This window comes from Gopherus flavomarginatus, chromosome 8 (assembly GCF_025201925.1).
Source record: "Gopherus flavomarginatus isolate rGopFla2 chromosome 8, rGopFla2.mat.asm, whole genome shotgun sequence".
Classification (NCBI taxonomy): Eukaryota; Metazoa; Chordata; order Testudines; family Testudinidae; genus Gopherus; species Gopherus flavomarginatus.
The window spans coordinates 19007355-19019636 of NC_066624.1; the positions used below are offsets into that span (position 1 = coordinate 19007355).

General features: G+C 39.2%; 1 protein-coding gene across 3 annotated transcripts in view; it reads left to right on the forward strand.

The window, feature by feature from the left end:
- PAK3 (p21 (RAC1) activated kinase 3) overlaps positions 1–12282 on the forward strand; it is a 187887-nt gene that overhangs the window by 157364 nt on the left and 18241 nt on the right. For all 3 annotated transcript variants that reach the window (XM_050965163.1, XM_050965162.1, XM_050965164.1), the window contains one exon: positions 6735–6798. In XM_050965163.1, coding sequence (XP_050821120.1) covers positions 6735–6798 — 64 coding nt within the window. The remainder of the gene's footprint in view (positions 1–6734; positions 6799–12282) is intronic.

The following is a 12282-nucleotide window of genomic DNA, read 5'->3' on the forward strand; positions in this document are numbered from 1 at the left end:
AAGTTTTACTTTTTAGCTTCACTCATTAAAAGTGTATAAAAAGAAGCTGGTGCCAGTAATCTGGGGTAATCAGATGCTGATTAAAAATCATTGAGAACTGATTACGTTACATCTCTGCAAGCATCTCTCAGTAGTTAACCATCAATGCATCCATTGTAGTATGTACGTGAGACTTTGTCACAATTAATTCATAACCAAATAATTCTGTAATGAGTCTACCTGTGAGCTACGCCAAAAAAAAAATTGGTCATGGTCCAGGGATGTACTCCAAATCCTGGTAAGTCTAGAGCAAAAGAGATTTACTCCGGCTTCTAAGCAAAATGACTGATCGTTGCTTCTCTCTCAGCAGACAGATACTCAGATTCCAAGAACAGACCATTTCAGTCTGTCCCCAGCTCTAACTAGTTGATAAATAATTTGGGTGGAGAGTTCTAGATCTTTTTTTTTTTTTAACATTTTAAATTTGATTCTGAAGTCAACAACATTCTGAATTGAGAAAAATGTGTCCTTAAAATGAATAAAAGTTTGAGATACTCTGTAATGCAACACTTTTATAACAGGCTCTGTATGACAGCCACCTCGTCACAGCAGAGAGCGTGATTCTTCACTGACCAGGCAAATGTTAATGCTTGTACCTGTGCTCAAATTTCTCTTGTACATCACTGCTAGTATTAACTAACAAAATCTTTACAATCTGATATGAATCCTAATGCTTACCCCTTAGAAGTGTGAACCCAAACGCTACTGTAGAGTTTTCAGTGACAATGTGCCTTTTGCAGATTGACTGGTAGATTGATAGAGGGTGAAGAATCGTTCTTGTTAACCTCTCAGGATAGGACAAGAAGCAATGGGCTTAAATTACAGCAAGGGAGGTTTAGGTTGGACATTAGGAAAAACTGACAGTTGAGTACTGGAACAAATTGCCCAGAAAGGTTGTGGTATCTTCATCATTGGAGGCTTTTAAGAACAGGTTAGACAAACAAACACTTGTCAAGAGTGTTTAGTTATTATTTAGTCCTGCCTTGAGCACAGGGGACTGGATTAGATGACATATTGAGGTCCCTTCAGGTCCTATATTTCTATGATTCTATGGTAGATCTATTAAGAGTTGGATCTCAAAGAAGTAGTGCTCAGGAGACAATGAAGTGAGTTAGTAGATATTTTCTAGTGCAGGTAGTTGCCCTCTTGCATATTAACTCATAATGGCTACTTTAGCTGAGGCTAAATATCTGAGGCATGCTTCTAACATGAGATCCCCAGGCATACTGCTGGTTTCATGAGGCATGCATACCTGCAGCAATGGATTATTCAAGATGTACAGCTATAATTGCCCATGTTTCTCAGCTTAGAACTGAGCCCTGGATTTATTTCCATTTATTTCTTTGAAGCATTACGACCACCTGATCTCCTTTTGCTAGCTCTGGAATCTGATATCCACATGAGCAAGGTCTTTGAAGGTCTGCCTCGAGCAAATATGTGACATGGAGATTTTAGAAAGAAACCCTAGCCTTCAAATTAGTTTAATTCTCTTTTGTGTGAAATATCATAGACTCTCAGGCTTAGAAGGGACCTCAGGAGGTCATCTAGTCCAACCCCCTGCTCAAATCAAAGCAGGACCAATCCCCAGACAGATTTTTGCCCCAGATCCCTAAATGGCCCCCTCAAGGATTGTACTTACAACCCTGGTTTTAACAGGCCAATGCTTAAACCACTGAGCTATCCCTCCCCCTTTGTGATTGCTTTCATCACATATTTTACTGGGGAGTAAATGCTCTAGTATTGAGATGGCATAAAATGAAATTCTGTCTACAATGAAATTGTTAATATTTTCCATTATAATTGTAAAACATAAATGTCCTGGTTGTGCGTTCATATATGCCTGGTTTAGGCCTTTATTTGAGAAAGCACTTAAGCATGCGCTTAAGTCCATCTGTGTTCAGGACAGCAGTTATGCATATTCTTCACTGTAAGTTTAAAGTTAGCCACATGCTTAAGTGCTGACCTGTGTTAGGGGGTGCTATCCCTGAACTGGGGTCTTACAACAGTGTAATGTTGACTTCAGTGGAATTACTCTGATTTGCACTGGTGTAAAAGGAAGAAGAGAGGAGAAACTGTAACTAATTTTACTGAAGTAATTTTCAAAATTAGGCACCTGAAAGTTGAGATGCCCAACATCAGTGCTATTTCTGAAAATTTTGACCTAAATGTATTTGTTAGTCTCTTCCTTCTCTGATCTCTTGTAGCAGGAAACCAGTGTCTTGTTACATCTCTGAGTGAGCTCCCGGAAAGCCCTCTTGATGGGTACACTATTGCTGTCAATACAGACACAGATTTAGTAGTATTCAGTACAGCCCTAGAGTGATTCTGGATACAATTCTGTAGAGATGCATACCAATCCCTATCTATAAGTTACCAGTCATTTTGTAGTGAAATTCTGTTTGCAGCAAAATGGAATATAGTAAAACTCCTGTCTTTCATTATTCATTTCAGTGGATTTCTACTCCTATAAGGAAGCTCACTCTTATAGGATGCATCACTGCTCTAATAGAGTTCCACTGCGGAACTCCCCTTGGAATGCAGCAGTTACTACCTTGCAGACCGCAGGTTTTAAGTACACTTTCTGCAGGGATGCCGAACACAGTTTATTCTAGGCTCTGATTGGCGCTAAACAGTGTTCATTATCAATTCAGCTGCATCTGTTGTCAGCAACAGGTATTTTTTGTGGCATGGACCAGGCTAAAGAGCATTTGCAGCTGCTCCATGCAGGAGAAGTAAGTCTCTGTGCAGCTGTCCCTCCTGTGGAGTAAAACAGAGTTTGGCTCATCTTGCTGCATCATCTACCAAATGAAAATGAAGGTGTACCCTGTCCCAGAAGCCGGTGTCCCTCGCCACTGCAGAGGATCCGGAGAGCATATCATTATTCCCAAGGTGAAGAAGTAACTCTTGCTATATAGCTCCTCTCTGCTATAATGAATCTCAACTCACCATGAAACATTTTTGTGTAAGTGAGTTCCCTTTATGCCTAAAATGCCCTTCATTCTAATTATGGGTAATAGCAAGCGACTGTCATTGGGACACTACTGTTTCTTAAAATAACAAACATTTGTAATATATTTTGTCCCTGCTAAAAAAAAAGTCTCTGGTTAAAGGGGACAGTAAAGTGTTGTGATTGTGTGTCTACAACTGAAAGAGCAATGCAGAGAAATTGTTTTTATATTCCTCAGAAATCACTGCTCTATCATAGGAAGTATTTAATTACTTTAAAATCTAATCATTTCATTTCTCCTTTCTGGATGTCAATTTTATTATTTTTATTTTAAACACATTTATTGCACTTCTCTCAATCTGTGGGAAAGGGTTGGTTAGTGGCTGTATATAATCACTCTACCAACTTCACAGAGCATAAATGGACTGGAATCAATAGCATTTCAGTGCTGTCATTCTGTTTGAAGTTTGCTTTGAGCAAACCCATGACACACTTGAAGAGAGGCCATTTCTCTTCCATTTATCAATCATTTGTCAGTGAGTGGGGATTATCACTTTTCCACCTAAGTGTAAACTAGTTAACTAGCAAGGTCCCTGAAATGCTGAGTTCAATAAATGTTTGACGTGGAATCTGAAAATACAGTTAGAATACCTTGCGCTGCACTCTTATAGGATGAGGTGGGAGCCGGTTGCTGCACCTCCAGCCAGCAAGAACATATCCTGGGATCAGTAGCAAATGCTGGCTGGCAGATCATGATGCTTGTGGTTGGGGGAGTAGTATAGCATGTGCCACATCACATCCTCGTTCCTGACAGCTCCCCATTAGGGAACTTTCCTTGACCAGCAGGATTCTTTTACTAAAGGATGCACCAGACAGTATCTGTGTTTCCCACTGCAATGGCCAGAGAGGAGTCAATCAGACGCCCATCAGCATTAGATACCAGAGCACTGAGTGCCATAATAATACCGTAGACAGGAGAGAGAAGGAGACTTACTTACAATTACTGGCAGCGCTACTAGATGTCCATAATTTGGAATTACAGGCAAACATGCGTGTGTGGGACAGAGAGAAGTGTAAATTTCCAGATATGTGCATAAAAATCATCACATTCCAGACATTTTTTTCTCAGTCAAGGAATAATCTTCTCAACATATTTTAGTAGTATACACTGTACATTAAATTTTTAGTAGCTATTTACCCTGCCGTTAAATCTTTAGTTTTTACTTTTTCATCAGTTTTTATGTTTTATCTAGGAAAATGGACTCGAACAAGTAACATTAATTTTGTATTATTTGGGTTTATAAGATTGTGGCTTCATTGCTCAATTTAAGCACATGTAACCTGTCTGCCAGGTGGAACAATAGCAACGAGGGTCAGGTTCAGTATCTAGGGGTTCCTTTTTGCCAATACAACACAAAACCGGCTTGAGCCCCCACCCAGTGACCTGGGACAATTACACAGCACCCCGTGGGCACTTCTAAGAGCAATACTTCCCCTCTCGTAAGCACAGAGTCTTGAGTGTAGCAAAAACTTTTAGTAAAAGGAGGGAAGAAACTCAGCGTTAATTTGGGAAAACACCACAACTAGGGTTTATAAACATAAACCATGAGCAAAAGACTCACTCCCAAGTAAGTTGGGCAGTGTCCTTTTCTTGTCAGGTTCTTAAGTCCAGCAATCCAAAGGTCCCTTTAACGTGCCCATCCCTCCTCTGCACTCCACTCACAGTTGCTGTCCTGGGCTAGTGCTTCCCCAGAGTTCAGAGGTTCATCTGCAGAGTTCACTTCCCACCCTGGGTGGGTAAGGAGGCACCTTACATGCTCTGCTGCTTCGAGCACTTGCTCGCCGCCCTGCTGCCAATTGTCACACCTCTCTGTGGGGCTCTGCTCTGGCCCTCTTGGCCAGCCACCCTGCTGACCGCTCACACGCCTCTCTGCCAGCCACCCACTCACCGTGCCTCTATGCCAGCCACACCTCTTCACCAGCCTCTCTACTGGCTGCATCTCTCCACCAGCTGCCCACTTGCTGAGCCTCTCTACCAGCCTCACAGTTGGCCAATTGCCAGGATGTCTTCAGGGCCCACCACTTAACACAGCTCTCAGCTGTTAGTGGAGGAGCCTCATTGCTGGTACACACTGGGCAGTCTCTTGCGATAGAGACACTGTCCCAATGTAGGTCTGATACTTAGATCTAGATATCAGTGATTTCAGCTCTGCAGCATGTAACATGACCTTCAATTGAGTCTAAATTAGCTCTTTTATTATACCATGGAAAGGGGGGGGGTTAAGTGGTATCTAGGACCCTTTAACTGGACCCACACTAACAGATATAAATACCAGTCCCCATCCTCTCTTAGCACATCGTGTTTTGGAACCCATGTCCCCTGCCTAGCAGGTGCTGTTCAGCTGAGGGTAAGTCCCTCAATCGGCATATGCCAGGTACAGTTCTGCTGCCCTCAATTCACACAAGCATAGCAAGGAGACTAGGGAACTACACCAGCCACAAGTGATCATTTGGGCAAGCAGTCCCATCATGCTGAGCACCTAGGCAGGGTGAGTGTGCCCATGCAAATGAGATCAGCTCCTGAAGTCCTTTTCCACAGCTCACCACTAGATGTCAGGCGAGAGCTCATTCAGACTCTGCTTACACACGCTTTCCCAAATACTGCCCTATTTATTTGCACCTGATTCAGCCCATTTACATCTCTGGCCAAGCAAGAAACTACCAAATTATTAGCATTTTTGTTTTCAATGGGACTTGTGCTCCTAAATCACACACTTTTGAAAATCCCGCCCTTAATTCATTTGTCACTTTCTGAATATTACATGCAAAGCCTTTCAATCAATGCCCATTGTTGCAATAATTATTCAGTAGAGGGCAGCACTCCATCCACCATAGTTTGTTGTTGAGATCAATTTATTTATAAAATTACCAGCACCTTATTAGGTAGATAACTTTTTAAAGAAGGTAAAAGCTGCAGTCTGAAGAACACCGCTGCTCTTCTAATCCATTTAAAATGCCGTTTCATGTAGTGAGATTAGCATGTGTGTACACTGTAAGTATCGAGTAAAAGGTTTGTTACTGATCAAAGTCAGACTGAAGACAAGAGTGTTGCTCTTCTATAAATGAATTCGATCTCTTTCACAGTGAAGCCTACACAGTAAAGATTGTCAAAAGCCTGTGATTAATTATTTGCTGTTAACTGTTGTTTTTTTAAGAAGGCAAACCAAGGAAGGGCTAGTGGAGAGTCACTCCAGGAAATTTTCTTCCCAGTCTCTACATAGCAACTGTTTATAAAAGTTGAGTCCAAAAACAAAGTTGGGTTCAGTGTATGAAAGTATGAACCCCGCTGCGGAATCATAAAGAGACTAGCTAGTTCTGAGGAAATTAGCATTGTTATGCTAGCGCTCATTAACATTTAAGCATACAAACTCATTTGCATATTTATTCGTTAACTCATGTCTGAGTGTTATGTGAGCTCTTCTCCACAGTTCATGTTCTTAGTTTTCTTTCCAGCTCCAGAGGCAAACATACTCATCAGTGGATTTAAAAAAAAGTCGATGCCACCTGAATTATTAAACTGATACTCTTATTTCTAATCCGTGTGCTCTAGTAGTATCATGCTGAATCTAAACTGCACGTAATGGCAATAATGCCAGGCAGTAATGGTGGATTTTTGACTTGCCACAGGTTGTCATTGAAAATATAATACTCATTTTCAAGAGAGCTTCCTTGTTCTTTTTTCTTTCAGGAAGCATTGTGAGTGTTGGTGACCCTAAGAAGAAATATACACGATTTGAAAAAATTGGTCAAGGGTAGGTACAGTTGGAGTTTTATGTATAAATATGCACCAGATATTTTGCTGGCATTACCTTATTGAAGTCAAGGAAGTTATTTATACATTCAGAATATTTGTTTCGATTGTACTTGTTCTCTCCACATTGATCAGTGTTTTCCTGCGGCCAAGAGGAGTCATCAAAGAAATTTTCATGATGGCTGGCTTGATTGCATAAGTTACTGGTACATGGCAAACTTGTCATCCCTCATCTGTGTGGTGTGGCTCACCTGCCTTCATGGAAGAAGCCAATTTTGATATGACTAAGAATTACATGGGCCTACTAGAGAAACAGAAGTTTACCTTGTACTTTATTGCATAAAAAATGCCGTTTATCATTTTATCTGATGGGTGTTATTGTACAGCTCAAAATGACATTAATCAAAAATCATTTAGTGGTTAAAGAGAATATTTCAGGAGTCAGGTTTAAAATCATGTAATTTGAGAACAAAACTCAGAGGCTAAATAGCTTTTGTTTCCCAGCATATATAATGAAAAGGATGCATACAGAAGTGCAATCCATTCTGATGCACAGAATCCTCAATAGCTAGCCATAAAAGACAGCATTTGCTAGTAATCAGAAACATGGTGTCTTCAAAGTGTTAGGCGTTTACCAAGAATGGAATCCCATGTATACTTTATCAGACTAGTAAGAACAAGGTAATTTTGAAATTGTGCGGTGTGTGACGTGCATTTTAAATACTAACACTGACTACAGATAGGGTCTGATTCTCTTCTCCATCACAGCCAGTTATGCAACATTGTAATTCCATTGTTTTCAGTGGAGTTACTCCTGATTTACATGATGTAAGAGCAGAATTGGGCCTTCAGGTTACCAGCAATAACTATCACTGAATTAAGGATACTGAGGTTAGCAGGTATCATTGTGCATTGTATATATTATTGGATTTGAATTTTCTGTAACTTCTGGTTGACTTGGAACTGGTATATGCAGAACAAGAAGAGACCATGTCTTTTCAAGCTCGCATTGCTTTTTCTTTTAGATTTATAATAAAAAGACTCTAGTTTGAAAGGGCAGTTATGGGAAGACAATTTCAAATAATTTCAGCTTTCATTACTTTCATTTACCTTATATCACTTAAAATAGATACAACTACATCTTTATTCTGATTGTACAACGTCAAATTGCTAGTTAGAGTTAAACGAGAAATAAAATGTAATATGACCAATAATATAACAAAGCCGCAGTCCACCTTACAGGGTGCTCTAAATGGGTTTAGATAGGAACTTTTTGATCATCTTAAGTCCCAACGTGAGTATTTTCTAATGTCCATAAATATACATTTTAGAATGTAAATCTTGTAAACAGGGTCAAACCGCATGTATGTAAGTAGTGAGAAATTAGTCTCTTTAACTTCTTGAGTTCTTAATTCAATGAACTTCTGTCCTATGCTTATTGTGGTGCCTCTTTATGGTATTGTTTTTGTGGAAATTCTCTGACCTGTGAAATCACAAATCTAATCACATGTAGATTAAGCACGAGGCATATTCTCACTAGAGCTGTGCATTACAAAGATGAGATAATTGCAGTCCTGTGATGAGATAAACAAACACTTATACCATGTGTTACTGCAAGTTATTTACCACAGCCACAAAATATTCTTTACAGAAGAATTAAAGTATTTGCATTTCTGATAACCATCTTGAAATCTTATGAGAAACCATATGATTTTTTGCCTGGGTTGTATATTAAACAATGTATTATCATTGTAGAAGCAAATATCTTTCCAAGAGTTTAGAAGCAGGTATAGCTTTAGTAGCCATTATTCTAACAATGTTCTTACTTTGAGCGTCTAGAATAGGAGCATTATGTGTTATTCACTTTTATGCAAAACTTCACAGAAAATCTAAATTTAACATGCTGTACTCCAGTGTATTAGACAGCAATTTTATCAAAGAAATTAAGAGGCTGTTTCTTCAGTTGGGATTATGTGAATTTGGGGAGGGAGGGAGGAGGGGAGATAGACGCACACACCATGACCTTGCCTCTAAGTGGAAAGTTTTGCTGAAAACAGCAAGCAATGGACACAAGGAAGGTCTATGTATCTGTAGAAACAAGCTCCTTCTCTCTGCATTTCTTTTTCTGTCCAGACACTAAAGAACAATGTTAAGACTGTAGCAAACACATTCTTCCTTTAAGCAGATCACTTTACCCTAGAACTATAGATAGTGACGAGTATAGTGGTTGTCAGGGAACTGCAAGGCACATAAATGTTGCTATTACCAAAATAACTTATTTTGATGGCAAACATTTTGTTCCAAAATATGAACGTGCAAAGAAGTTTAGATAAAATAAGAACTGTCTGGAATTATTGCCCAAAATTCAACTTGAAATAGACCAGAACCATTTTGATCTCTTGTTAACTTCATATATATATATATATATATATATATATATATATATATATATATATATAAGCTTCCCCAAAACACCCCAACAACCCATTTTACACAATGTTAAAGTTGTAAAGTCAAGCTTTTAAAAGTTAGGAAATAACACAATTAAGGTTGCATGTGCATTTGCATTATGATAGTATTTAATTAAATGATCTCACACTTCTTTTTCACAACTTACCCTGCCTCATCCAATGTCAGAAGGACAGCAAAAGGCACCCTTGACACTAGGGTAACCTACTTTCTTCCACCAAATTTCAAGTCCCTACTTTCAAACTTGAACTTACTAAAGCTTCTCAATGAAACAGCTGTAGGAATTTTTTAACAGGCAAAATAACATTCTTGGAAATGGCTGAACTTTCAAAACAATTTTTTAGCTGAAGCTTAAAAAAAAAGTAGCGTGAGACCAACATCCCGCATGGAAAATTTCATCCCAAATGATTGAAATTGGCAAAGTTATAGGCACCTGGAAACAGGGTCTTATAATGAAAAATATTGAGCAGCCTTAACTTTCAGCATCACTGTCAACTTTCTTAAGAATTCCTGTTTGATTTTGTAACCACAGAATTTTGGATTAGCATCTGAATCATTGCAGGCTTCCCTGAAAGAAACTTTTTTGAGACACTCCCATCTTTTTTCAAAATGTGAAAAATACATAATGACTCAGATTAAGGACTTACAAATGCAGAGCAGTGTTTGCATTTAAAGAAAAGGCGTACAAAAACAACCTCTTTGGTTTTACGAGGACAGGACAGAAGTTTATTCTTATAGCCAAGATGAAAATATATTTTGACCACTTTGATATCAAAATTTCGTTCCACGTGTTTCACAAGTCTGGCAAAGGGAATTGTAAATGCTCCTTTACCTTGCACTGAATAGAGATCCCAAAAGAGAGCTGAAGTACGTGGGAAGTAAAGTCTGTTCTGAGGATGCTCTCCACTCAGGCTTTGCTTTTCAATTGAGACAAGGAGCTGATGTGCTTATTTACAGGAGGGGACATAGTAAATGAGATAATGTGGGTGTTTATGTATTTAGTTAATGTTAATGAAGATGACACAGCTTATTGAGCTGATTTCCTGGCATTTATTACGAATAATCAGTTAATATGATATTGAAGATAGAAATAGAATAGGAAATGAGTGGTTAGATCTTTCAGTAGCTGTTAATAAGGAGACTGGAGACTAGAGGGGAAGACATGGTTACCCGGCAGACTTCAGTTGAAGAGGAGCTTTGGATATAAGGAAAAGTGAATTGGATGGGCAATCACTCAGCAGTGCTCCATATGGCTAATAAACAGTGTACGTTAGTCAGCAGAGTCGCACTCGGAGATAGGTGAGCTTCAGAACTGAATCTTTTCTTTTTTTTCGGGGGTAGGGGGTTGTCCTTGGTTTAGGATTGAGGACATTTCAAGATACCTAGGAAACATACGTTATGGCTGCTTGATAGAGAAGGCTACACTGGCTCAAATCAGTGTCTGGTTCCTATCTAAATTCTTAGCAGATAGCCTGGAGCCTACAAAAAAGCATCCTAATTCAAATAGCCTTTTTAAATAAACCCTAACAGGAGTGAGCTAAGGAGGTACAGCTCAGTATTAGCAACTCTGAATAAACTGTTGGATTTTTATGAAAACAAATTGGATTAATCTCCACAATTAATCATAGAAAAATGCATTTGCATTTATATTAAAGGAATGCATAGCGTGCCAAATGATAACATTGTTTCCAATACAGGCAGTGAGTCTATGGTGCACAAAAGAGTGAGCCTGGCAAATTAAAATGCTATGGAAATATTTCAGCTTCCAGGTGAACAGAACTAACGTGAAGGTCATGTAATGCTGGGCAACACTAACTGTTTCAATTGAAATTAGCTGGTTTTCACTCAGAGTAAGTAAATGTTCCAGCTTCCCTTCCCAAAATTTCCATCCTGGTCCATCCACTTCTGCAGACAAGCGGGAAAGGATCTCTAGACGATCACAGTTTGAAAACCAATGTTTTAATTCAGGTGTTAGCCTCCAGTCGTGTTAACAAATGTTACCATGGCCCCTCGACATTTAAACCCATTAGGTGGTTTACTCTGTGTATTACCTCTTCCCAATTCTAGTCATCCGCAACACTGTAGGGAAAGAATCTTTCTTAATCGTGAACAGATGGGGAAAAAACAGACTGTCTAATCTGCATATGCCGATCAGTGTGTCGTTTTATTTTCTGGTGGCTCTATGACAGACTCCAGATCTGCTTTGAAAATGAAACGTGAATGTAAGGGTGATGAAGGATTCAAGTGTCTGACACCCTAAAATAGGAAGCTGCCAAGTGACTTGATGTGCTTAGGAATCTGGGGCTTCTTATTTATTTATTTGTATTCATTTTTAGGAGTCTAGGACTTCTCACCTAGCAGAATTTTACAAATAAAATTAACATAATCTCTAAATGCATGTATACGATTAAAAATCACTTAGCGCAATATAGCAAGTTAACTCAGGGCTAGCCCGAGGCCTCAGAAAATCTCTGCCTCAAGAAGAACCTCAGGCTTCCTAAACCATCCATCCATGTTGTGAAGATCAGCAAGCTCTGGCTCTGAGGAAAACATTTAAAATATCTGGAAACCTGTGCAATGGTGAAAGACCAAAAGAGAGCTCATAGAAAATGGGATGTTGAGAATAGGAAATAAACTTTGCAGTGCTTCATCCAAGAAGCTAGAAAAAAACATAAGTAGCTCAGCTCAACCATATTTGAATCTCTCCTAGATGTTTTTCATCAATGTTAAGATAAACCTTTAGGAAAACTCAGATATTGTCAAGGATTGCTTGTTGCTTTAAGACTAAAGAAATCAAACAGTGTCTCTGTAAAAAGCCTACAAGCAAACACACTGTAGGCTGTAATCTTTGGGTAGTAGACTAATGGCATCTCAGGCACTGATAATCCTCAGTTTGTGACTCCTGGAAGATCTACAACGGGAATCCTTTTCCCTAATTTTTGCCTGCTTTCTTATCCTCCACTGCCAGAGTCCCCAGAGCACTCCTAGGAAAGGAGGACTGAGCACAGCTCCCTCT